The sequence below is a fragment of the Anomalospiza imberbis genome, chromosome 3, assembly GCF_031753505.1.
Source record: "Anomalospiza imberbis isolate Cuckoo-Finch-1a 21T00152 chromosome 3, ASM3175350v1, whole genome shotgun sequence".
In the NCBI taxonomy this organism is placed as follows: Eukaryota; Metazoa; Chordata; class Aves; order Passeriformes; family Viduidae; genus Anomalospiza; species Anomalospiza imberbis.
In genome coordinates this window covers 23,156,335-23,184,066 of record NC_089683.1, presented here as the reverse complement: position 1 = coordinate 23,184,066, position 27,732 = coordinate 23,156,335, and the positions used below count along the sequence as shown (strand labels likewise).

The window sequence follows — 27,732 nt, the reverse complement described above, 5'->3', positions numbered from 1 at the left end:
TGCAGAACTATGTATAAACAAAATAAAAGAAAACAAATCAATTTAGATCAATTAGTTTTGAATAGATATCAAAATATTATCAAACTTTTAAAATACAGGTAATCATCAAAATTGACCGTAAAAGGTGATGCAGCCTCTAAATTGGACATATAGAGCTGAGGCAAACCCCAGTGAGCAGTGCAAGGCACTATGTTTTTTCAGAGTCAGGTGTGCAGAACGGGTGCTGTGGCATCCTGCTCTGTATGACTAATTGTACAAGCCTTGCCTTGTTAGTGAGAAAGGCAGCTGTACCTCAAAGTCAGATCTCAGGTTTCATTATTGGTGGCTGTTCTGGCTACATGTCTTGCATCCTGGGTAGGTTCAGTTAGGGGTTTAGTAAATGTTAGTTAGATCGGTTCTATGTACCCCTGTTTTCCTCTTAAAATGGTTTGCTCCAAGCTGTATCACAGGAGCTCTGTCATACCAATCTTGTAACCACTCCCTTCTTCCCCTCGGAAAGTTCTGTGTCAGTCACCCCACCTCTGTAATCCCATTTGTCCCAGAACCCTGTACACACCCCTGTTATGTTCCCATAGGATGCCATGCTCCGTGTCACTCCCCTTTTGTCTGTTCCCATTGGGTGAGGGGGGCTTCCACCCCTGTCTGCCCGCCCCCTATTTAATCCCCTGTTCCCTCTGTCCCGGCGCCATTTTGCCTATGTGGGCTCAGGAACAGCTGCATTGTCCACCACTGCAGCCATGCGGAAATAAAGGGTTCTCAGCCACGTGGGCGGACTGCGCCTTCGCTCACCCTTTGTCTCGCCTCAGTGTCTGGCTACGGCGCGGCAGACCCACACGGACGCTCAGCTCTAGAGCTCCGCACACACGCGGCGACCCTGGTCTCGCCGAGAGCAGTGTGCTAGCCCGGCACCCCCAGCTGCCCAGGACCGGGGCGAAGAAAAACCGAATGCCGCAAGATGCCCTTGAGGTTTGGTCCGGCTGTGAAATCTGAATGTAGCAGTGCACTTAGTTTATCTCTAGTGACAATGAATTCTGCTGTAGTTACTGATTGGTAGTAGCAATGGGGAAGTGGAAGCTGCCCTTTCAAGGCTGGGACAGGAGCCCTGCAGCTTTTTTTGGTGATGGATGAGAAAGATGATCAGTGCATGTGAGCTGTGTGGGGCTGCATCCAGACCTATGCTGTTGTGCCTCTGGAAGAGGCTGGCCTGTGGCACTGAGCCAGGGAGGTTTCAACCTACCACAAACATCTATAAGAAAAGGACTACATTTGTAATAAACAGAATTTTCCTTAAAAAGATGAGTGTTGTCATTAAAGGTGCAACATATGGAAAGCCCTCCTAGAGCCTGATTCTCACAGAGACCTATGCCAAGCAACTGCAAAAATATATTATCAACATACTCTTTACATGTCTGAATAATGATCAATGTTAATGAAGGCTCTGTGAGTGCTTTAGTGCTTCAAATAGAGCCCACAGTGAGCAGAAGTCTACTGATATTTCTTTTTCAATTTTACAAACTTTATTCTTCAAAGAAGTATCTTTTTAATAGGCAGAAAAAGAGAGATTGTTGTAGTTTTTTTTGTTGGTTTATCCATTACAATTTGACCACCAACTGCTATGGGAGAAGATTTCAGAAGCAGAAATAGGCAGCTAGGTGCTGACCAAAGGGAGTTTGGCTCCTAACTCCCTTGTGCCTTTGAAAATCTGCCCCAGAAACTTTAAGTATAACAAATCAACTCAGTGCTGACTCTGTATTACATATTCTTGTTTTCACTGCAAACCTTAAGCAAATCACCTCTTTCACAAAAGAACACAACATTTTCTTATTTTGCAATAGATTGCATTTTAAAGCCAATTAAATAAATGACAATGACTGACAGACTCTTTAGTGTACAAGGAAAATGAAAAAGATACCAGGAATTGCTCTCCTCCTGTGCTAGGGATCATATGTTACCCCCCACCTCCCAAAGTCTTTTTTCTGCTGTGGAAAGCACAGCAGTCCAGCTGAGATGGCAAAGTACATGCTCTCACTTTGGATGGATGACTAGGGATAGTCACTCATAGTCACTCATCCCCTTAACAAGAGGACCAAAGCCATCCACCTAATGTTAGCATATAATTCCTGCAAGGTACCTTTACAGCAAACACAGAACATACTCACAGATCAGGATCAGACACTATCTGAATTTTTCCTGTCTCTCATCTAGGGTCCTAAAATTGGGCAAAATGGGTCTTAATTTCTACATGTCTCCATTGATATACAGGCAGCAAAACCTCAGAATGCTGGGACCTGGAACAACGTGAATGCCTCCTGCACATACTATGAACTAGGAATACACCAACACTTTTATCACCACTTCTGAATATTCTAAATGAAAATGCAGTAATAAATGATTGAGAACCACAGTCCTGTGGGAAAAGAATTATCACACTACATCACTTCATTAAGGTCTTTTGAAACTGACAGACCTATTTCCAATAAACTCTAAATTGGCAATATTCCATTACCTTTTCAATGACTTTTTTTAGTGACTGCCTGTAATGAAGTGATCCATTTCAATCTCGTGGACATAAGAATCACTATGATATGGCAGCTCCCTCCCAGACACTAATGTATTTCACACTGACTTTAAGACATTGCCAGGAGAATCTGTGGGGTTTTTTAGAGGATCAAATGAATTTTGATCTACTTCCCAAAGAACTCATGTGCTCCCTCTTTCAGAAGACTCATATTCTCATCAGGAAGCATAGACCACAGATAACAACACTCATTTTCTAGTTCTTGATTTTTTCTAACAGTAATCACCACAAATATTAAAAGAATTCTAAACTGATCAATTACTTAGTCATTTCCTTAAAAAATATTTGAAGACATGAAATTATTGCATGCTTAGAATAGATGCTGGTGGAAATTCTGATCTTCTTTCACTCCATTTTACTATATATTATGAAATATATTATGAAGGGCTGAAAAGACAAACATTTAAGGCAATGCCAGGTAAACATGACTTTTGTGTGCTGCAAAGAATTGGTGATAACTAATGTAATCAGAAATCTGTCCATGTAAAAAAAATGACAGTGATGCTATCTTGAATTCAATCAGAACTCATCTGATTTTTTTCAGATCTGCAGTCTGGGAGTTAAGCTCCCTAGAAACAGACATAGAGACTTTATACAGGAAAAGGGAAAGGTGAATCTGAGAAGCAGATTATTTCTGTGGTGAGTTCTGATCTTAGTGTGTAGAAGTCCCACAGACAGACTAGGTTACTGATGTTATCAAGAAGAAAAGCCCCTCTTGTACATCTTTTTTAGACAGAGAGGAAATCTAATTTAGAAGTTAGGAAAGGCAAGGCAATGACAACTTAGAAAGTAGATGAACTGTAAAGGACTAAGTAGGGAGGATAGATCATCACTGCTCGGAACTCACTATTTTAGAATAGCTGGCTAAAATGTTGTTTAAGAAGGGAATGAGATGACAAAGAACAAAAAATTAATTCAGTAAAAAAGGCTAAACCTCTCTTAGTTTCATGCATGAAGGGTAGAACATGGTTCTGCCTTCTTTCCAAATGAAAAAAAATCATGACTGGCTAAAGCAAGCAGGAAGATACTTAATCTCATTATTTATGAATATCATTATGCCTCTCTTCAGAAGGGCATTTTGCTAGCTTTACTTAAGCAGCAGTTAGGCTCTTTCTCAAAACTCCATCTTTGAATGGTATTAGCAAAGCCAATCACTGTCCAGTGTCAGGCCATCCAATATTTGGGAAGAAAATTGAGGTTATGCTGAGAGGTCAATGCTAGCAATATTTGCATTTCAAAGATTTAGATGGTCCCTATCTAGCTTGGTCAATATGTAAGTAGAGAAATGAGAGTACATGATCATTTCCTAATGACTCTATTCTGTTGATGGGCCTCTTAGATTTTTCCTATGAAGGCAGATATTATTGATAATGGGCTACAGAAGGAAGAGCATCCCAAATTCTTGTTTTACAGGGGCAAAATTCCACCGGGTTATTCTTGTCCCATACTTATACATAGCTACTGTGAGTAATGCTGCATTGTAACTGAAACTTCAATGCAATCAATACTTTGATTTTGTAACTCCTTACCACTCAGCCAAAATCCTAGATTTTTTACTCATAGAGGACACAATCCTGTCATCACTGAAGTCAGTGGAAAGACTGCCATTTAGCTCTAGTTAGCAAAGTTTTGATGGATAATTGCAGTAAGCATTCATGTGTACTTTGTTAAATTTGCAGTAACTGTAAGGCTGTTTGCCTTTGAAAAAAAGGGTCATCAACCTCCTTCCCCCCGCCCCCAAAAAGTTAGTATACATAAATGGAGAAGAAATCATTTCAGTGTATCTGCATATGCACACCCTCAATGCAGCCACATCATGAGACTGAAGTAGGACTTAGAAGCAGATTAACACATAAAAGAAAAAGCACTTAAGAAAACAGTTTTTGAGGCATTTAAGTAATTTAAAACCTGACATTGTCACAAGGTTGCTTAAACCAGACTATCAAATTCTTTCTCAGTAAATACAGGGAGATAACTAGCTGTGAAATCTGGCAAGCACCTGAACAGAATGTCTCCCTCTGCAGGCTTGTGCAGTCCACTCACTGCAAGGAACTCCTACATCAGAAGATCCCTGAAGTGTGGATAGGCACAAATTAAGTGATTGAGGTACATAGGTGAAATTCATCTACTCTGAAAAAATATTTTGAGGTGTGGCAGAAACTATTTCTGCACTATCTATTGGGAAAATAAATACTAATGTGGACTTCACAAGATTATTTGTATCCCAGATGTTCTATTGTGACTCTCACAGTTACAACTTTCTAGCTTAGCACATCCAGCGAACCCACCATCTGAACTCAGGAAACTACAGCAATATCTTTCTGATACAAAAATCAAAGAAATCCTCTCAGGACCCTTCTCTTATGAAGCAGGTGAAGCATACCCAAAAGTTCAGTTAGTATAAGCCATATAAACTCATTTCTTGGAACATCTGCCAAAGTGAATGTATCTCTAGAGATTAAGTCACTTCAGTCAAGGACTCTTTGAGTCTAAGTGTAATTTGTTCATAATGATTATTTTTAAAGCACTGCTGATTGCGCACCTAGTTTTATGTGCATTCTCCCCATTTCCCTCTAATGCCTGTCAAAATTTCTTGTGAAGACCCTGCTATTAAAAGGTATGCCAAACATTCAATGTCAAGATAGAAGGACTGATTCTATCTTTGAAATCTCTTTCATCTAGCAACCTGGCAGAATTTAAGTTCAACCAAGCAGTCTCAAGTTATGATGAAAAAGAGATGACTTGACTAACTGCTCTTGCTGACATGTTTGATTTTTTTATCTCAATGTATTTTGTTCTCTACTTATGACACTTCCACTACCACAATAGCGGTCTAAACCCCATTTAGGAGCAGTATCTAATAAGGAATAAAAACCTTAAGTACCCTAGCCAGAAGAGGTGCTTATAACAATTTTTAAACACCTACATAAGATTGCCCTTACTTTAGCTTTACACTTCTTTATTTCCTCCTTAAACCATTAACTCTTTACTTTTTTTTTTTCTTCTGACCATGGACTCAAAAGTTTCTTCTATGTTTGCCTCATTTTACTTCTTTAGCTGCTTCAAAGCCTCCATTTCACCCAGCCATGTGATTTTCATGATCAGTATAATTTCTCACAATTTTTCTCATGGCCTGTACTCTTCTTGTCCTCTTTTCTCTCTTCTGACAACTTACCCCTCTATTCATGGATTAGTCTTTGCCATGCTAGAAACAATATGATTTTACCTACATTTCCTTCTATTTCACTTTCATCTCCTAGCTATCAGCTCATTCTTTATGGAAGGAGAATGAGAACACAAGAATAATATTAGAATTACTGTAACAGTCTTAGGAATCCCTTTGAAATAACTTGTTTCCTCTGATTTCATCTTGCCCTTCTTCAGGGCCCTATGAAACTATTACTTCCTCAATCTACCAGAACTAAAGTTTAGGAAGACACCATTTTTGTCCACTTGGACATAACACAGAACACTTCTTAGAATAGTGTATGTTCATATCTTCATCAATTCCCACTTCACCTGATTGCTAAGGTAGGATATTTGACAACATACTTCTCATCCACTCTTCAAGTTACTGTGTGGGTTTTCTGTCCTTGTTTTCCTTCTCTCTTCTCTCTACACCTTGCTTCTCATCAGCAAATACAAATTTGACTACCATCTGTTTGCTAATGACTCATAGAAGTACTAGTCTACTCCAGACTAATCTCCTTATGTCCAAACTGAAATCTCAGCTTGCCTCTCTGACATATGTAGCCATCATCTCTAATGCATCATGAATCAAACACAAAGCCTATCCTTTCCTATACAGTAAACCTTTATTTCTCAGCCAGTTAGCTCAAAATATGAGTCAAGGACATAACTTATAAGTCTTTCTCCTAACACACAAGAAGATCTATAGTTTCTAGCAACTGGGTTGCAAGACTAAATGAGATGTAAGACCTAACATGAGGAAACCACACCAAGAGAGCTAGATTGAAGCATGATTCTTCCAAATGCTTAAACAAATAGTATAGAATCATCATGGTAGCTCAAGTTAGCAGCAATTCACTAGATGTTAAACCAAGCCCTTTCTTAATAAGCCAATGTGAGCTCATAATTAAGGCTCTGCATAGCTGTACATTAGTCAGCACCAGGGTCACTCGGGTAGACAGCTCAAGGGAAGTAACTACTTTTCATTCTCAAAGCCTGCTGACACTGTCACATTTTACTCACTGTCAAGATACTGACTTACTTGTGTGTTTAGACCATTATCCTAGCTCCTGTTACCCACGTTGTTAGCCTTGCATAGTCATATGTTATGCTTTGCAGGATCTTCTTATGCTCAACAAGAAAACAAATAATCTTTTTTCCTTGAACTACTAGAACAAAGTTCCCTTTCCCCTGTTAACCCTCCAAAGCTAAAAAATGTTTAAACATCTGAGTGGAATAATGATCTTGATGTTGTCTCCTACAGTCACCCTGAAGGCTACTACCTACAAATTCCACCTCCCCTCAAAGGCAGAAATGTCTTTCAGAAGTCTTATCTTCCTAATATCAATTATTAATGTCACCTTAAGGAGAGATGGGATCAGCCTAGGTTGTCTGAAAAGAAAGTGTGTTAAAGCCTGCCTCTGAGGAGCTAAGTAGTGCTTGAAAGGACTTTAAAACAGGCAACTTACATCTTCCCAATGCAACACTTTTGCCAACTGTTCCCCTTAAACTAAGCATTCCACAGGGGAATACAATATAGCAGAGCAGGAGCAGGCCACCCAGGGGCCTTCTTGAACAACACTATCATGATATCCTCTTTGCTGACCAATACTCCCTTGAAGTATCCTGCCTGATAGCCTGTTTTCTCCTTCTTTCCCCATCTTAGAAGGCTATTGATACTTACATTTATTGGCCTCTGCTGGTAGTATATAAAACAATTATGTGGTTGTAGCTGATATTGTGGATGTCATCATTATTGTCAGTCTAACAAGTGATTCTAGTTTCGACACAATATTACCATAAAGAGAAAGCAGAGTCCAATCTAAGCCCAAGAAACAAAATTTTGAATGTAGAGAGACTGTGGGTGGCATGGCCTCCTTTTTATTCTTTACGGTATAACAAATTTGGGTTAAGAACATATGTACATATAAATATTTTTTTCATTGTTCCAGCCTAGAAGACTGTTATGACTAAAGAAGTCATTAAATGTTTCAAGTCTGAAAACAGAGTTCTTGAAAAGCGAATGTGCTAAGTGAGAGTATCTGGAACTCTGGTCTCTGTTTTTGTTCACAACTAAAGAGCTTATGTGACAAAAAAACAGTTGGATGAAGTTGCTCATGGAGAACACTGTTCTACTTTCTGACTTCCTCACACTAAATCTCTGTTTTGCTGAAGACTATCTTCTCATAGATTTTTTCCTCAGTATAATATTTTGAATTTTTGAGCTTTCACATTTTGAACTTCACAATAATCTTCTGGCAGAAAGCTACAGACTTCTGTGCCCACTGGCAAGTACAGATTGTGGCCATGGGTTCCTACAAACATCCCTTTTTAATAAGTATATGGTATATTTTCAGATATATTCTGAATCAGTAGTTTTTCTTGGATAGGTGCAAATATTCTTGAAAGATGTTTCTTTCTCCCATAAAATGACAACATGGAAATATAGATTCAATATTATTAACATAGCAAGCTGAAAAAAAATTAAAAGAAAAGAGGAAATCTAACCTTTCAGACCTTTGTTTTATATGGCACAGAAGAACAAAAGGACAGGCTCTCAACTGAAAATAAATCCTTGTCAAGTTACTTTTAAATCACCCTGATTAGTACAAATAGTCTTGACACATACACTCCCCATACCATCTATAGGGAATAGAAAGAAATATTGCTTCTGTTCAAACTCATAAATTTGTGGATTTTATGGTAGTACATTAGGTACTTAATATACAACAGAGAGATTACAGTCATTAGGTTAGATCATATTCTGTAATTACCATGTTTAGGTACTGCAGTTCCACACTGAACTCAAGTCAGGTTGATGGAGAGTCTTCCTGGAATACCATGCTTCAATTCCAGAGTCATCTTCTGACTTTCTTGGCTTTGGGGGAAAAAAAAAAAAATAAAAAAATGTCACACAAGGTTTGTTAAAGTCACTGTGACAGCTACCTGAGTCTGTTGAGGGGCTGAGATCTTCTATCTTCTCGGGGGGGGTCAGGGGACAGGGGAGTCTGTGCTATCTTGTTTATCTCAGTAAGGCACTATCTAACATGCTAAAGGCCAACAATGTTTATGCGTTATGCTTTATTGTCACAGGATGTAAGAAAGGAGAAAAGACATCTTTTGCAGTTATACTGTGGTGCTTAGTTATTTTACCTTATCTAGGTTCTATGAAGGGAAGAAATTAACACTTGTATAGCTCAAAAGAGAAGGAATTTGGTCCCAAAATCTCAATGAAGCCCTGAAAATGCTCAGAACAGAAGGCATTGGATACAGTAAATCTATGCTGTTTGAGTCGAGACCAAGAAGGCACACATTATATCATACCGGAGCTTTGGCAGAATTTGCCATGAGTAGGATTAAACAGTAACTTCTCAAGAGTGCTTACTGAAACAGCATAGCAAAAAATTATACCATCATTACTGCTTTCAACTAGACACAGGCAGCTATAAATGGTGCTTATTTATGATTTTTCAACTATCCCATCTTAACAGACAATACAAAAAAACAAAACAAAAAATTATTGGGCCAGATGCAATGCAAACAATTGCTCATTTCAAAAATCTGAGCCTCAGACTACTGGATGCCAGAAAGCAAATATCAGCTTAAGTTTAGTGCCCATTTCCATCTTCCTTACAATCTTTAGCAAACTCCCCCCAGTCCTCTGACAAGGATAAGTGGAAGAGCCTGAGCAGCTCTGACTGGGGAATTCTGCACAGCAGCTTGGCTACATGATGTCTGGTACTAACAAGTATTAGCACCATTTTACTTTCACGAATGGAAAAAAATGAGTCCCGGAGGTGTTCTTAAAATATGGATGAATGCTAACTAGAACTAGATCCCTTCTGTGGAAGTGTTTGGAGGGCAGTGCTTTTGGGAGCTGTCGGGAAAGGCAGTGAAGGGGCTGCAGGCCTGGCCCAGCAGGGAGGGAGCGCTTGCCACGAGATGGCAGCAATGCCACGTCTGGCTCGGCATCCTGCTTGGCTCTGCTTTTTAAATTTTTTTTAATTTTTTTTTTTTTTTTTTTTTTTTTTTGAGTGAGAACCACAAGGTTTTTACATAAATACAAGCTTATTACAAAGTCAGCCTACCTCGTTCAGTTCCCATTCACCACCTTGATGCAACTTACAACAAGAAAACAGCTTTGCATATTTCCCCACGTAAGTGAATAATTACCACCTTGAATCTACCTTTCCAAAAGGGTTTGTGTTTCTGTCTTTCCTTCCTATAAGCCTTTGTCTTTTAATTACGGATATAGGTAAGCATTAATTATGAGTCAGGCCCAGCATGCAGTGATGGTGACAATTCATACTGGATTGAATATCAGGGTTGGGCACGTTTTTGCCACCCGTTTGAAGGAAGGCCTGGCACAGAAACCCTTGCTGGGATCATGGAGCATAGAGACCTGTGACATGACAACCTTCGGTCATGTCACTATTTCCTTTACCTCGGGCTCAAGGAACCAACCTTGCCCACTCCAGGCTGGTGGTGCGGAGGCCTCTGGTGCATACTGCCATGTCATATTTTGATTGGTTTTTCTTTACTTTTGGAAAGGACTGATAATGGCAGAAATTCCTCTTGGCAACAGGAGCTCTCGAGAATGGCAACATAAAGACAAAGCAGTACTCTGCAAGGAGATATTGGCTCATCTCCTTCCTCTCAGGAACAACAGCTTGTTCTGATGAATAACTTAGGAGGAATGAGCAGGGCACATTTTGGACCTGAAAGCCTTCTTCTCAGAAGAGCGGGGACGAAAGCAGAGGGTAATTTCACCTAGAACGAGGGACCCCAGCACTCGCACCTCTCGCACCCCGCATGTGGCTGGCGGAGGCGAACCGCAGGCAGAGCTGGGGGACAGGACACCGGGGAATCGCAGCAGCCCCCCGGGCAGGTGTAGCCCTACAGCCACTACCCTTCTTCGCGTCGGGGGACACCGGGCTCGGGTAGAGCCATCGCTCCCCTGGGGCCTTTCGGCAGCCGGCAGCAGCCGCCCGGGACCGCGGCCGGGGCGGGAGCCGAGGCCAGGGCCGCCCCGGGAGGCCGTGCGGGGCCGTCCGGCGGCGCAGAGAGGCTGCGGGCTCGGCGAGCGCCGGCTGCACAGCGCCGGCCCCTTCCCCTCTCCGTGGGAAGGGTTGGTTGAGTCCGGCGGCGGCGGCTTCTCGTGCGGCTGGCAGCCGCTCCGCTGCGCTGCCTGCGCTACTCTCGCCACGATTCCTCCCTCCCTCTTCTCTCCTTCTCCTCCTCCTCCTCCTCCTCCTCCTCCCTCTCCTCCTCCTCTTCCTCGCACTCTCAGCATCCCTCTCCTGCCGACGCCGCCGCTGCCCGGCTCTCCCCGCCGGCGGCCGTGCATGCCTCGCCGCCCGTGGCCCCGGGCGTGCCTCCCCTCCCTCCCTCGGTGCCCTCCCTCCCCTGGGCGGTCGGCGGGCCGGCGGCGCCGGGGCTCCGCGGGCGCTGAGCGGCGCAGCCCCGCCGCGGCGCGGGACTGATGCTGTCTGTGAGCAGAGCGGAGCGAGCCGCCCGCGCAGTCCTGCAGGAGGCGCCGGGCGCTGCGCGGCGCTCGGGACCCGGACCGCTCCTCTCCGCCTCTCCTCGCCCTGTGGTGGTTATTTGGCGCTGTCCTTAGCCCCGCTGCCGCTCGGAGGACACGGTCGCAGCCGAGAAGAGCCGCCGGGGGTTTTGTGTGAGAGTGTGTGTGTGTGGAATAACTGCAGACATGACTACGTGGAGGAAATTCAAGTCTCTGCTGGTTCTCTGCGCGGGGCTCCTCACTGCAGCTCAGGGTAAGATTCGGGTTTCTTGCATTGCATTCGTGTAGGCTGTGGTTACGGCACTCATAACCCCTCAGCTAAATCTCTGCCGCTCGGCTGAGCTCTCTCCCTCTCTTCGTTTCTGCGCCGGCAAAAAGCAGTCTACTCGAGCCCGGTCTCCCTTCTCCCAGCCTCCCACCCCCCGCCGGTGTTCCCCGAGGGCTCTGCTCTCGGCCGGTCACTTCTCCCGGGAGAAACCAGCCCCCTTGAAGTTGGGCAGCGGCCGCTGCGACGCCGCGAGCGGAACCGTGCGCATCCAGCCGCCTGGGCAGCGCCGGAGTTTGGGAACACTTCGCTCTCCGTGCACGCACGAACGGCACTCCCTGCCGTGTGAGGGACAATCCCCGGGCTCGCAAGTTTGGATCTCCCCTCCTCCCGCCTCCCCGGCTTTTGCCGTGCTCGAGGGGGAGCGCGGAGTGGGTGGTCGCGGAGAGCCGCCTCCGCCTGCTTTCAGCCGGCTCCGCTCCCCGCAAGTTGCGCGGAGGCGGGGATGCGGCGCCGGGGACACCTCCGCCAGATGCCTGCCCGTGGCTGAGGGAAGAGACTCCTCTTTGCTGGGTGTGCGGTGGAGAGAGTCTCCCAGCCTCAGCTGGGTTTCTCCTTAAAATCAATGGGGGAGGGTGGAGAAACGAGGGGGTGACGGTGGAGAATTTGGTTACACAACTTGAGTGCTGGCCTCAGCCCCATTACTTGCCTCATCGCTGGAGACAACAACTTCCCCATTATTCACTTCGCCTCTCATAAGCCCTGCGCTTTTTCATGCTGGGAGAGATGCGAGTCTGTGTGTGTGAGAGAGAGGGAGGGAGTGAGGCAGCTCGCAGCTGAGCACCTGTCCCCGATACAGCCTCTGTCATCTCCCACCTCGCTCCCGGTTGTTCTGCCTTGCCTCCGGGATGACGGTTCCCCTTGCGGTTTGTACTGTCTGAGTCTCCCTTAGCCCTTCCAAGGCGCTTTACATCGTTCCCACCATTTTATTTTTCTCACTGCTCTTTTCAGTGCGGGGGCGGCTGAAGCGGGGGAAGCAGGGCTATTGCGGCCCCCGGGTTGGCGGGCGAGGCTGGAGCCTTCCCCGTCCTGCGGGTGCCCACGGCCGGATTCCCTCGCTCGCCTGGGCGGCACGGCAGGGTGCCTCCCCTCCGACAGCCTCCGGCCGTGATCTACAAGGAAGAGGCGGTGGAAGGCCAGCGCGGGCTGCCGGGAACCGGGCAGGAGCTTTGCCTGGTCCGCAGGAGCGGCTGCGGCTCCGCAGCAGCCCGATGGCATCCCTCCTCTGCCCGGATCCTGCCGCTGCCGCGGTCCACCGGGCAACGCCACCCGACCGCCTCTGTGGGAAGGGAGCGAGGCGCGAAAGGCGCACGGTTCTCCTGGGCTGTGAATCCGCGGCTCCCGGAGATGGGGCTGTGCCCGGCAGCACACACAGCCCAGGGCCAGCGGGAGCTTCTCGGCGTGGCCGCCCTACCCAAACTTCCAGCATCCCCACCCCCACGCCCCCAGGTGCCTCCTTCCCCCGGTCCCCGCCCGCGCGGGGCTGGGCGGCCGCTCCCGGCCCGCGCACGTGCCGGGCGCCCCGGCGCTGCCCCGGGCCCGGCCCGGCCGGGCGGGGAGCTCCGGGTCGCTGGCGGAGCTGCCCCGACAGCCGCGCTCGGGGCCCGGACTGCGGGACGAGGGGCAGCTGCTGCCGCGGCCACGCCGCTCCCGGGGCGGGCGACACCCGCGACTCATTTGTTAAATACACTGTAGCCGGTTATGTCGCTTGACATTTAAGTGTTTTCTTTTCATGGCTGACAGCACATACGAAAAGCTGGAGGCTGGATCATGGTTATTCCGCGACGATCCGACGTGTTTTGCTTACATACAAAGGCTTTGCCAGGAACGTTTGGGCACTGCCTCTGATGCTGCTCTGCAGAATGTAATTATACTTGCTTAATGTGAAGCAGCAACACACCCACTTAAAGGCTAAAGACTGACTTAATATTGAAGTCAAACAACAGGTTGAAGGGGAAACCATCGGGGACAGTTGACATAATTCCTTCCCGTTTACCTTCCCAGGCAATTGAGCACAGGTGTCTATATTTAGTTAAATGTAATCCTGAGGCTGAAATTACGTTTATCCTTTAGAGAGTGAAAAAACTCCTTCCTTAGTAACATAAAGACCCAGGGTTTCAGGAGCACACAAAAACATTTTAATTATTAGATTCTCAGAACTCTGTTTTACCAGCCCCTTGCTATCAAATCATAAGGTCACTGTAAAAGGAAATCACCCAGGTTTTGCTTGGTTTGGGGATTTTATAAGCGAAAAAAGAAACAAGTGCTGAATTTCTGGAGGTGTTGCCACAGGCGTTCCCATATCTTTCAGTACAATGACAGGTGGATTGCTTTCCACATTGTTCCTCGTTATGAAATGAAATGGAAACCCTTTGTTGCTGTGGAATTTTCTAACTTTTTAAGGAACAAGGAAGGATGACAATGAACATTCATCTTCGTTCACTGTGGTAGACTTGCGGTGCAGTTCTACACATTTCGTTGGACTGATTTAATCTGATTGATGGACCTGAGTGTTTTGGAAAACATTTGGGGAATTCTTCCCTGTTCCCTGTGCTTTAAACATCAAGGGAAATTAGTATGGAGTAATTTAAAGGAACCGCTTTCCCGGAAGCTACCCTATCACAGCAATTATGCTTCAACAAGACAGACAGCACAGTGTTCATCTATGCATGTTAAGATGGGCTTGCTTATAGAGCCATTTGCTCATTCTGATATGTTATATTGTAACAAAAGCAAACATAAAGAACCCTATTGATTTTCTTGAAAGACAAAACACATCAATATAATTTCTGTAAAAATTCATACTGGTATAGAACAAATAGTAGATTTAGACTAAATTCAGACTAAAATTCAAGAAAAAAAAGAGTAAAAGACATTTCTGCTCTGACCTAAGGTCTATGGACAACCTATATTCAGTAGAACCTAGATTCAGTAGAAATACATACTGCTTAATACCTATAGTTGTTCCAGTACATGTTTTCAAGGTAATTTCCTGGACATGTTTAGATAACCAAATGCAGCACCTTGGTTGCCACCTAATTGCCTCAAACTAAATGTACATAAGCAGGCTTATGCACAGAGGTATATTTCAGATTAATGGAAATAACAAAGGGAAAACATTTCTGATCTTAATTTAGATACAGACAGTAGAAGGACTCTTGCATCTTCAGCTCAGGATTTTGTTTTTTAAAAAAATAAAAATAAACCTCAAAACATTTTATGTACCTTCTGTTTGCTGCTATCACTTTGTCAAAATAATTGCTATAACTACATCACACAAAGTTATCACTCTGTTTAAGGCCTACTCCTGTTGGACTAAGAGTGTTTGTCTCTTTTAAAGTCTTTTCTTTTTCTCCAATGTAGTGCTTTTCAAAATGTGAGGCTAGTCTCTCTAAGGGGCTCCATTCTCTTCCAGAGAAGACTAAAATAATTCTGGGGAAAATGAGCTGAAAAAAGGAATTTTTAAAAGAACATTAGGGCAAGGCATTGAACACCCAGCTGTAAAACCAAGTATTTGATGGATGCATTCTTCATCCAGCTCAATGAGGAATTTGCCATAGAAAGGCATAGTAGAGAATATCCAGATGTAATCCATGTAATATCCATGTAATATTGTAGAGTAAAAAATGCATTTAATTTTTTGGTAAGATCTGTATCTGCACTATTTTTTGCATCGAGATACGTATATGATGTCCTTAACTATGTATAGGAATAGGAAACTTGGTCAGCTTGAATGTAATGTAGTGGAGAGCATATCAATGCCACAAAGATTCCCCAAAGACTCATTTTAGACTCTTGAACCCATACTTGAGGTTTGAATACCCACTGACAACCTGTAAAGATTTTTCAATTTCTCTGGCGTGTGTGTGTGTGTGTGTGTGTGTGTGTGTGTGTGTGTAAGTGGACACCGGTGTGAGAACCCGGAGATGGTTTACAGGCACATGAAGACAAAAGCACAAATGGAACTTCAGGATGTATTGAAATCTGTGAGGCCACTTCAGCACCATCTCTGATTTGTACAGATAACCATTCTGCAGATTGTCTATACTGCAAATCTGTCTATTTTACTGACTCCCCCTGTCATGTCCCTTTATACAGACATGTATGATTTTGATCAGACAATGGATTTTTTTTTTGTTTGGGTAGGGCAGTTGTAATTTTTCCCCCTGCAGACTACTTTGTCTATATAGGCACTTCATCTTATTTTTACTCATGGTGTGGTATTAGTATTACATATGCATTGATATCAGCAAGTTTTAAAAAAGACATCTATGGCACTTATGCCTCCATAGCATTTACACTAATAAAAACTCTTGTCCAAACAAATTAGGAACAATCTGAAACTGTAAATATTTTGAGTTATGCATTCAAGATTTACCGTGCTCTATAGAAAGGCTGAAAAGCCTCAGGGACCACTATTTTCAACCTTTTCAAGATGTAATCCGTACACCATCACATTAAACTCCTTCTTGTAACCTTTCGTCGGAGAAGTGACTGCTTGATAGTGTCACAGTACAAAATCTCCAGAGGATTTAAAGACAAAACGTAATTTCATCTTGCTCAAATCTGTATTGAACCATGGTGTTCCTCTTTGGCCATGATGACATTATTCTGCTGGCAAACAGCTTTCCGTGTGAGCACACGCTGCGCGCAGCGCAGTGCCGCGCTGCCTGCGGCCGGCAGGGGAGGCAGTGTGGGAAGGGGAGCTGCTGGTTTAACTGCACGATCCACCAGAGCAGTAGCTTAAGTGTGAGACCTGATCTCTAAGAAAACTCAAGTGTACAACTGGATTCAAGTCAGGGTCACAGAATAAGAATCTGGCCTCTAGTTCTCCATATGGCTGCAAAACTAGCCATATTAGACAGAGATAAATTGGATGTTCTTCCAATTTTTGCAGTGAGCAAAAATAAGAATCATATGGAAATTCTCCTAATGTGTATAAACCACTTTCTTTTACTTAGAAGTTTTACTTTTCTACGTCAGCTGTAATTTCCCTTAAACCATTTTTTATCAACCACAAACTTTTGAAATAGGAGAAAAAATGGCATTAATGCCTGAGGAAAGCTGTGAGATCTTTCTTTGTCCTGACACATCTTTGTTCTGGCTGCATGAAAGACTTCATTCCATTATATGACATTTCTATTGCATTTAAGAAAATCTACACTGTATTTGTTATAAGCATTTCTCAGAGGAATAACTACTTACACAAATAATTTGGATTATTATTAGTGTTATATTGACACTCAAAGGCAATATATATCTGTTGTCTGCATTTAGTAACTGAATGGTAAGTGGAGGCATGCATGCACTCTTTCAAGAGTAATAATGCATCTTATTTCTAAATACAAGCCTCACTTTCTCAGAGACAATCTTTTTTTCTGCCTTTCTCATATAGAAAAAAAAAAAAAAGAAAAGAAAGTGATGGTAGTTTCTTGCCATTTTTACCTGGAGGGCAGACTCCTTTAAAAAACAAAGCAAGATTTAATCGCTCTTGCATTGCTGATGATTAGCCAGAACTCTTGATTAATCAGAATATCATCAATGATCTGCTTTAAAAAAAAAAAAAAAAAAATCACAAATTCTAGCAATTATAGTAATGCTTTAGTTTCCATCATAAAAATTAATCACAGTTTCTTGCAGCTTTTTAATTATTTAATTATGCATTTTAATGATAAATTCACGCATATTCTGAAATAGTGATTTGACTTCATTCAAGTAAATTTCTTGTCTCATCCCTGTCCAGTAAAAGGCAGCTTCAGGCAGTTCTGAGAGCCCAATTCTGCTGCATTGGAAACTGAAATTTGTATTGATTTCAGAAATAGCTCAATTGGCTACTTTTGAACAGATTGCTACTCCAAATAATCCAGACAAAGCAGATATTGCAGCTGAATGGTGGAGTTAGACCCTGTTTAATTTGGGCTCTTGTGGATGAGAACTTCTGACAATGTTTGCATCCATGAATGACTTTAAAAAAGGAAAACTAGGTGAATCACAGCAATAAACCTTGATAATATTAACATATTTATGTATATGTGGAAGCAATTTGTTTTTAAACAGTATCTCTGGTATCTTTGAGCATCTGACCTTTACCTTATTTCATTTTTTTTTTTTCTGCTTTTTCCTTTAAAGACATTATGGACAATACACAGAGAAATCTAGTATCATTTTAGTCTCTGGATGTTTTATACCTGTCTTACAGTATCCTATGGATACTGAAGTACAGAATCATGTTCTGTATTCATTTCTTTGTTGTACAGTGGCTTTCCAAAAGAAACATGTGCAGCACTGCAGCTGACATAGACCTGAATAAATTACAATTAATAAAACTTTTTAAGCAGTGTTTGTTTTGCAAATTTGTGTAAAATATGGTCAGCATTTAAAAATTACATTTTGCAGCTCTTGCTTCGTGCCTTGTGTTCAATTGCAAGGCAATGGTATTTTTTAATGCAATTTTGGCAAACATAAAGTTTTTTTTTTATTTTTTTATTTCTTCTTTCTTGTTCAATAGTTTTCCTTGGTGTTTTTTTTTTGTTTTTCTTTTTTTTGTTTGTTTGTTTTTTATTTTTTCTGTTTTTTTTTTGCCAAAGAATAATTTCTAAACCTGTGTTTGAGGGTTTTTATTGAAATGTTCTTATAATTCTGATGTTTGCAGCAAACCTTTGACATTTGTCACAGAGTAAATCTGGGTCTAAGGTTTTTTTTTCCCTCACCCATCCTATGATTTCCAGATCAAATATATCCATGATACAATATTGCATAAATCATTGTTTACTTCCTTTGACCTGCATTACTTGCCAAATTGTGTTCACACATAAACTCCAAAAGAACACAGATATTCAAACTTTTATTTACTTACACTGGTGCTGAAACACAATCAATTTACAGTGCACTGGGGAAAAAAGTGCAGCCAGCCTTGAGCCTTGCCCTGTACTTGAAAGTTGGGTTCAAAGGCGGGCCTAAACACATTGGGGACCACAACCAGGTTGTTTTCTTTTTTAAATACTGGCCCAGCTGTAGCATGGATTTAAAATGTCCTCACCGTGCTTGAAATGCTGGCTGCTAAAATGGATGGCTTAGCTTGGTTTGCTTTGCAGAGTGCATCCAGAATACACGGCTGAGATCTTAGGCTTGGCTTTGGGCATTGTGCTTGAGCTTGCCTCGTAAGAGTGCCTTGGGGTTCAGCCTGAAGTCATGGTGCATATAGCACCCACCATGGGACTCAGGACCCACACCCCAGCTACTGTGGGTACTGCTGCTCAACAGCACAGATGGAGCTGCAAGGAACAGGGAGGTCACTTTGTTGAAAAGGAGCTGATATTAGGAAGCAAATGGCTAGATATTGCAGGAATATACATGAGTTTATAGAACCCGCCTTGCCCTGAACCTAGCAAAAAAATGCAGGTGACTGTGAGGGCAAGAAAAAAAGGAAAGAAAGAATGATGTTTTCACAACAGTGAAATGTCTGAAAAAGCCACTTCAATAAAATAAAAAAAGCAAAATTTAACTTATTTTTAGACTAATTTCGCATGCTTCTGGCTGTGAAACAAATGGTCATGACAAATCGCACTGTTCTCACTAATGTTTGTGGGATGTCAATGCAGAAGCTGACTACATTCAAGTGACTAAGTGCACTATTTTAGCTTTGCCCCAGCATCCAGATTCTCTATTGGTATCCTGCTGATGTTTCTTATAATACACAGATTGTGTCATACCAAGCATTTTTTTTTGAGGAGGGGGAAACATAATTCACTTTCAGAACCTCAGTTCAATCAAACAACTGCTAATATCACAATCAGTGACCCGCTGCATTTGTAGATATCTCTCTCAAGAAATTAAATTTATTTTCTTTATCTTAGCATGTAAATATCCTCAGCACACATTTTGACCCATTGTTTGCAGTGACTCTTACACTGAAGAATGTAGTATTAATAGATCTTATGAAGTCAACAGTGGCAGCAGGAGTAGCATTTTGATCATTAGCTGTACTCAATTATTTCTGTTTAGCTTTCCTGTGAAATCTATTGTGAAATTTAAGTAACATAAATGAAAATACAGAAATCTTCAATTTTTTTTTTCTTGGCACATAATGTAGTTAACTTGGAAGTAGTTGTAGGGAAAAAAAAAGCATTCTCCTTTGCAGAAGTAGGTAAATTAGACATAGACTCTGGTCATCAGTTAAGTAGTTTGGGTTGCTTTATATCAGATTTTAACTATTTAGGAGCTGATCTAAAGGTTGGGGAACTCGCAGAATTTAAAAGGTCTCATTAACCTTAAAAAGCTTTTTATCTTGCCCTTGTTATAGCCACATATCACACAAACAACTTGCATTGAAACGAGGATGCTAGAAAAAATCTAGCAACGTTGAAGAAAATTCAAACTCTTAGTTTGTCATGAAATTTGCCACAGAAATGCTGTTTAGAATCACAGAATGGTTTGGGCTGGAAATAACTTTAAAGATCACCTCATTCTAACTCCTCTGCCACAGGCAGGGACACCTTCCACTAGACCATGTTGCTTAAAACCCCATCCAACCTGGCTTTGAACACTTTCATGGATGGAATATCCACAGCTTCTCTGAGCAACCTGTTGCAGTGCCTGACCATCCTCACAGTCAAGAATTTAATCATAATGTCCAATCTAAGCCTACCGTCCTTCAGATTGAAGCCCTTGCCCCTTGTCCTGACACTACATGCTCTTGTGAAAAGTCCCTCACTGTCTTGCTTGTAGGCCCTAGTTAGGTACTGGAAGGTGCTCTGAGATCTTCCTGGAGAGTTTTCTTCTTCACACTGAACAACCCCAGCTCTCTCAGCCTGTCTCTGTAGGACAGTTGTTTCAGCCCTCTGACCATCTTCATGGCCTTCTCTGAACTTGCTCCAACAGGTATATTATTGTGTCAGGGGCCCAGAGTTGGACACAGTGCTCCAGATGGGGTCTTATGAGAGCGAATAGAGGGGCAGAAGCACCTTCCTCGACCTGCTGGTCCCATTTCTTTCAATGCAGCTCAGGATATATATGGCTTTCTGGGCTGCAAGCGCACATTGCTGCATCATTTGTACTTCTCATCCACCAACACCCCCATGTCCTTCTCCTCAGGGCTGCTCTCAATCCATTCTCTTTCCAGCCTGTATTTCTGCTTGGGATTGCCTCAGCTCCCGTGCAGGACCTTGCAAATCAAATTTCATGAGGTTTGCACAGGCCCACCTCTCAAGCCTGTCCTGGATGGTTGTTGTCACTTCCCTCCAGCATGTATCTGCCCTGAAATTTGGTGCCATTTGCTTAAAGATAAATGATGCCTCAAATTTTTTTGACCAATCTGAAATGTATCTCACTCTACTAGCTTTCAGTGGTTATAGAATTTATTTGGTTCTAAGGAAAGATTAACCTTTAATTGCTTTCTTTAGCAACATTTAGTAAACAGGTTGATAGTACGGAGATGATCTATGCAAACAGCAAAGAAGGATTTCTTCAACCCATGTTGCCATGACAATTTAGATTTTTCTTGTCAACTCCTGAGAAGCTTCAAAGTAATTTCTTTAAAGCAATGAATCAGGGGATATTTTGGAAATTGAAGTTGCTCTCTTTTTAAATTTAGTATCATTTAACACAGTAAGGGGCCTGACTCAAAAGATTGTAATATCTACATATAATAACTATTGCAAAAAATATAACATCATGTAACTCTTTGTGGATCTCTGATAATTTACATCAGCAGTGAAGCTAACTTCAGATGCATTATCGAGTGGCTTAGATTTTATTTATTAACTATATGATAATAATAAATAGTTATCATAAAAATAAGAATGGATAATGAATTGTGGAGAGCCCAGCTTATAGCTGTCATTTTGATCTTCATGACAGTATTTTATCTTGTAGGTATTTTGAGGTAATTATTTTACAGAAGGATTAGAGAACAAAGATGTACTAAACTTTTTTTTTAATAGTTTCAATTATAATATTAGTTAAATGAATGAGAAATAAAATCAAAAGGCTGTTGTCTGCATATTTAAATTGCTATCCCAGATAAGTCCCCTGTCCAGTGTTATTAGTACTCAAACTGAACTTACCTCTTGTTATTTGTTTTAATTGAAATAAACTGTTTTGAAAAAGAACTAAAACTAGTCCAAACTAATTTAATTTAATTTAATTCCTAAGAAATAAATTACTGGCTTAATGAGGCATTTCTTAGGTTGCTGTTAGCACTGATGAAAACATGGTAAATGGAAAGAAGATAATGTGAAATGCTGTTTCTGCTGGGAAAATACATTTCTCTGTATAGAAGACAAGAAAAGTAGCTCAGTAATGGTTTTCTTTTTAAAATGTTCCTAACAGATGACGGTCACTGTGTTGGTGTAGTTTGTTTACTGCTTTGCAATAGATTTGAGATGAGTCATATCACATTAGAAGGAAAATTGAGAAGTTGTTTTGTCAAAGTGAACTGTTTTCCTTTTTTGTCATATATACTCAAATTACTAGTTCCCTTTAAACAGAGACACCTAATTGATTTTTATAAGTGTTTATTCTTGTTGCGTCCATAAATCTGAGTTCCTGTTGTTAGAAATGGTAAATGCAGATATATTCTTTCTATATATGGAATAAGGTGACTGAGCTGGAGTCTTCTGTCAGCTCACCTCATGCATCTCCTTTATACTATTTTATTTTCATGCTAGTTTGAACCACAGTAATTTCAACATCTACAAGCACAGTTTTTCTCAAGCCTTCCTATCCTCTTGCCTTCAGAATGGGAGCTGACTGAATAAGGACTATAGGAAGGGTTCTCAAGATTTCATCTTTTATGAGATTTTTATTTCTGTCTTAATTCCTTACTGAATTTATAAGTCCACCTTACCGGTAATGCATCTCAGTTTATCCACAGAGTTAGGAAAATTGATACTTATCAGAATATTTGGTAAAGAAACAAAGGGATGGAGTGTGGATAGACTACTTGTGATACATAAGATGCTAGGCATTCAGAAGGAAAAACAACCTTCTTTTTCAAAAATATTTGATGGAAGAGAAGATCCATTTGTTGAATAATAGAACATGGGCATACTGAACAATAAAACGTGTCTGAGTTCAAGCTTTAGCACTAAGTTTAAGGATGTTGGGAAGAGGGCAGAAGGTACTGTTTGCAATCCAGAGCCTAGACTGTAGTGCCAAATACCTGCAGTTCCCACTGTCGTAAGAGAAAATTGCAGATCTCAGCACTTTTGAACATAAAGAAATTTGTGCTGTACTTAACTATTATACTCGAGAATCTTCAGAGACTGAATGCAATAGAGCACTCTAAGGGGAATGAAGAGACAACCATATTAAGTATTTACTATTGTTATCTCCTAGATAGTATCTGAATTAAGCAAAGTTTCCAAACCTATCAGTGTTGTGTTATTGTTTTAGGAAGAAGAATTCCTCAAGGGAAGTTGAAATTTTTCTTTAAAGCTGTTGGACTTAAGTAATTCTATGTATTAAAACAACAACCACAACAGAAAAAACAACCAAACAAAAAACCCCTAAACAAATGAATAACCAATCTGGATCTGATGTAGCCTGGAACAAAGCATTTGTAATTACAAAGCAAATAAAAATCTGAATTTGGAGTGAATTTATCCTCCATTGATGGTAACTAAGTACAGTTCCTTGTGGCTCCATTTTTCTTTCTAAAAAACAGGCTGTTTGTAAGTGATGGGCAGGCTCTGGTGGAAGAAAAGTATCTACCCAGTTTTACCACTCTGGAATATGTACTAAACTTCTTTTGATATTGTGCATCACTCTGCAGATTATACTTGCAGAATGGATATATTTGTATTAATATTTTGAATGTGCTTTATCACTGTATTGTTTTTGTATGGCCAGATTTTGGTAGTAGGGATGCTACAGGGGTGGCTTCTGTAAGAAGTTTCTAGAAGCTTCTTCCAATGGAGCCAATGCTAGCTAGGTTCCAGGAGGGACCCACTTCTCGCCAAAGCTGAGCCCACTAGCAACAGTGGTAGAGCCTCTGAGAGGACATAGTTAAGAAGAGAGAAATAACCTGTGCAATGGCAACTGCAGCTGGGAGAGAGCAGTGAGATTGTGAGAGAGGAACTGCAGGCACCCAAATCACTGAAGAAGGAAGGGTAGGAAGTGCTCCAGGTGCCAGAGATTCCACTGCATTAAGTGGTGTAGGCCATGGTGAAGCATCTGTGGCCCTGCAGCCCCTGGAGGTACATGGGGGAGCATGGAGGAGCAGGTAGATGCCTGAAGCAGGCTGTGACCCTGTTGGAAGCTCACACTGGAGCAGGCTCCTGGAAGAATCTGTGGACCCAAGGAAAGAGTAGCCCACACTGGAGCAGGTTTGCTGGCAGGACTTTTGATCCCACAGGGGACCCACGTTGGAGCAACCTGTTCCTTAAGGACTGCACCCTGTGGAAGGGACCCATGCTGGAGCAGTTTGTGAAGAAGTGCAGCTCACAGGAAGGACTCATATTGGAGAAGTTTATGGAGGACTATTACCTGTGGGATGGATCACATGTGGAGCAGGGGAAGAGTGTGAGTCCTCCTCTTGAGTAGGAAGGAACAGCAAAGACTAATCTCTGATGAACTAACTGTAATCCCCATTCCCTGTCCCTTTGCATCATTAAGGGGAGGATGTAGAGAAAATATCAGGGTGAATTTGTCCCCTAAGAGAAGGGAGGGGTTGGGGGAAGGTATTTTAAGAGTTGGGTTTATTTCTCATTATCCTACTCTGATTTGATTGTTAATAAATTAAACTCATTTCCCTGAATGGAGTCTGTTTTGCCTATCACAGTAACTGGTGACTGATCTCTGCATGTCCTCATCTCGATCCATGAACCTTTCATTATATTTTCTCTCCCGTGCCCAAATGAGGATAAGAGCAATAAAACAGCTTTGGTAGGAACCCCCTTCCAGCCAGGGCCAACCTGATGCAGTCACATAACACTGGTACTTGCAGGTACAGGTAAATCAGAAGCATTTATGTACTGTCTCAACAGCAGTTTGCGGTTCAGATCCAATCAGTTATGCTGCTGTCTTACGTGTTGCCCAAAATGTGCATGAGAATCAGGTCCCCTGAAGGCAAAAGAAACTACTCTTTGATTCTAGAAGGATAATGCACTGCCCAATGTAAAAAAAATGAGTAGTTGTGGTGACAGACTGTGTCAAGTGAAAGATGAGCATTCAGCATAGAGAGACAATGTAAATCATTCTAATATTTCATTGACATATTCTTCAATAGAGCCACTGAAGAAGATATTAAATAAAAAAAGCTACATATGAAAAAATATGGCAGCATTTAATGGGACTTTCAGTCAGGATTATTCTACTTTTTTAAATCAATACCTACTCTTGCCATTTGCCCTCTTCTAGTCAATATTTTCTAGGATATTTTGCTATAATTACATTTATTCTTGAAGTCTATTAGGCAGTGATTTATTAATTTTTTTTATTGAATATCTCAGAGTATAAGGACCCATGATACAAAGGATTATATGGACATAGAATGATGAAATGGACACTATGGACAACATTGTGACAGGAAACTCCAGTCTGGGAAATGTTATTTCTTGTATGAGAAGTATTAAACAAAACCCCTTATCTTCTGAAACTTAGGCCACAGAAGCCTCATGCTGCCCTTTATTTTACAGATGACATAGCTCAGATTTGTTCCCTTGCAACCATCAGTCATTATTCAGGGTTTTTTTCTGATTTCCATTTCTGGCATTTATTTTACTGAAGAACAGTGCATAATCATTTTCCCTTTTTGCCACCAGTAACACAGGAATACTGATGTAGTCCTACTAAGTAGAACTGGTAGTATGTCTCAAAACTTGAAACATTTGCTGGCAATAGTGGAAGTTCTGGTGCCACTGCTGTGAAGGTCTGATGTGGTCTCAAATAATGACTGATGCTCTCATGGGCATGGTAGTTCAGCTGCTAGGCTGATACAGGCTATATGCTGACATGCTGGAAACCACATTTTTTATCTTGTAGGACTGGCAGGGCTGGCACTATCAGATTTTCATAATTAAACACAATTTATTTTCTTCTTTCCTTACTGTTTCTTTAAAATTTTCCTTTTGAAGAGGTTATCTTTTTTGTTCCAGTCACTCTATTATTTCCTCTTTTGCTGAAGGAGTATAAGATATCTTCTTTATTATTCCCCAACATGGTTGTTTAATATTCTCAAGGAAGCAAATGCCCAGGGTCTAGTCTGTGGTGACTCCTGCACTGGGGGCAACCAGTACAAAGGCTGAAGATGGGCACAGGGCACTCTTAAGACCAAAGAATTAAGTCAGGGAAATAAAATGTGCCCAGATTTTGTGTACATCCTATGAATTTGGCTAAGTTTCTGTTTTCACATATTTAAAAATGTAAAAAGTGTCACATCAAATCAGACCAAAATAACTTTTCTCTGACAATGGCCATTAGCAAATGCATATTAAAAAATTGCAGGAAGCAAGATATAGACAGGCTTATATTTTAGCAGCCTCTGGCCAATTTAAAGAATTCTTAGCCAGAGGTTGCATCTATGTTCAACATCCATCAACAAATTTAACCTTCATGAATCTGTTCTTGAACCTATTCATAATTCAGACTACCACACTATTTTCTGACAATCTGTTTAACAATTTAATTCCTGCTGTGTGGAAAAACACTGCATTTTGCTTGTTTTGAAGCTTCTACCTGCTCATTTCACTGAGCACTTCCAGCTCTTCAGAAATATTTCACCCAGCACAGAACTTTACATCTGATAGATAGGTAGGATTTATGTGACTCTGTAAATTGCATACTTTTCCCATGTAAATGCAAAATATCCATATGGATATTTAGAGTACCTACCCTCAATCAATACTAATGCATGATTCCCAGTGCATTTCTCACAATTTTTAATAATAATGATATTGTAGTCAGTGCTGCTGATGCACTTAAAAGAATAATAGTCTGTATTTCACTACAAAGAGACACCTCCCTTTATCCTCCAATCCTATTACCTGGTTTTTATTCTCATAATAATATTTTATTGTTTTCTTTCCAATAAATAGTAAAGACTTTACCTGGTGACCATCTGGATTACAGCGATGTTCAACATTTTGCCCTATGAGAGATTTCTGGAGGGACAACAGAGAAAACGCTTGGAAAATTAGGTCCTGGTGGGAAATGAATATATCAAACCAGGTGCTTAGTGATCTAATCACCTCTCCCACCTCTCCCATGTTGACCTCCATGGAGTGTGTTTAGTACCTCAATGATAGCATAAGGTGCACTGAATAGTAGCTTCATCTTCCATGTATGCTGTTTGCCCCTCTGTGATCCAGTATTTCACTTGTCACAAATCATGTCTTGACGGTGTTCTCTTTCCTGGGACAATAAGAAAAATTCATGGTGAAAACTGGTATGGGAAAACTGGTGTGACAAAGTTGAATGATAGGATCTGCTGAAGGATTGAGTTTCTATGAAGATTAGGGAAACGCTGCAAGAATTTCTGGTAGAAAAGGTTTAAGAAAATAGCCATTACACTGAGAACACTGAAACCACTTCAGCCTTATAAATCAATCAATTTACCCCCTCTCAAGACCCAGATCTAAATCAAATTGTGGAAAAAAAAAAAAAAAAACACAAAAAACATTGAAAATTCTGCCCCTAGATAGGTATTTAGCTCAACAGTTAAAACATGGAAGATATTCCATGAGCTCAAACCCATAGGTTTCCTGTTGAAGTTTCATGTTAAAAAAATCTGTTACTGTCTGAAAAAGAATTGTTTCTCTTGTTGCCTAAGACAGCAGCCTTCCTACATGCATTTAAGATTGCTCTAGAGGATGTACAGATTCTGACTTTCCCTTTTATTCTACCTCTTCCTCTCAGAATTGTCAGTGGAAAAACTTAACATCGTAAAAACAAAACAAAGTGATGCAAAATAAATACTCAGCAAGAGAAAAGCTGACCACTGAGAACAAGAAAGCATGAGATAGAAGAAACAAGACTAATGTTAGCAAGTCTCTCCCATAACTGTTCTTTTTCCTTCATTATGAAAGGCTCTATTTCATTTCCATACAGGAGAAATTTCTGAATATTTCTGACACAGTCTATTCAAGAAAGGAAGCCATTACTTACTCTTTTCCTGTG

At 41.4% G+C, this 27,732-nt stretch overlaps 1 protein-coding gene across 1 annotated transcript in view; it reads left to right on the top strand.

Moving 5' to 3' along the window:
* Positions 1–11,075: 11,075 nt before the first annotated feature.
* CSMD1 (CUB and Sushi multiple domains 1) overlaps positions 11,076–27,732 on the top strand; it is a 1,092,711-nt gene continuing 1,076,054 nt past the window's right edge. The window contains exon 1 of the mRNA XM_068183622.1: positions 11,076–11,544. Coding sequence (XP_068039723.1) covers positions 11,478–11,544 — 67 coding nt within the window. The 5' untranslated portion in view covers positions 11,076–11,477. The remainder of the gene's footprint in view (positions 11,545–27,732) is intronic.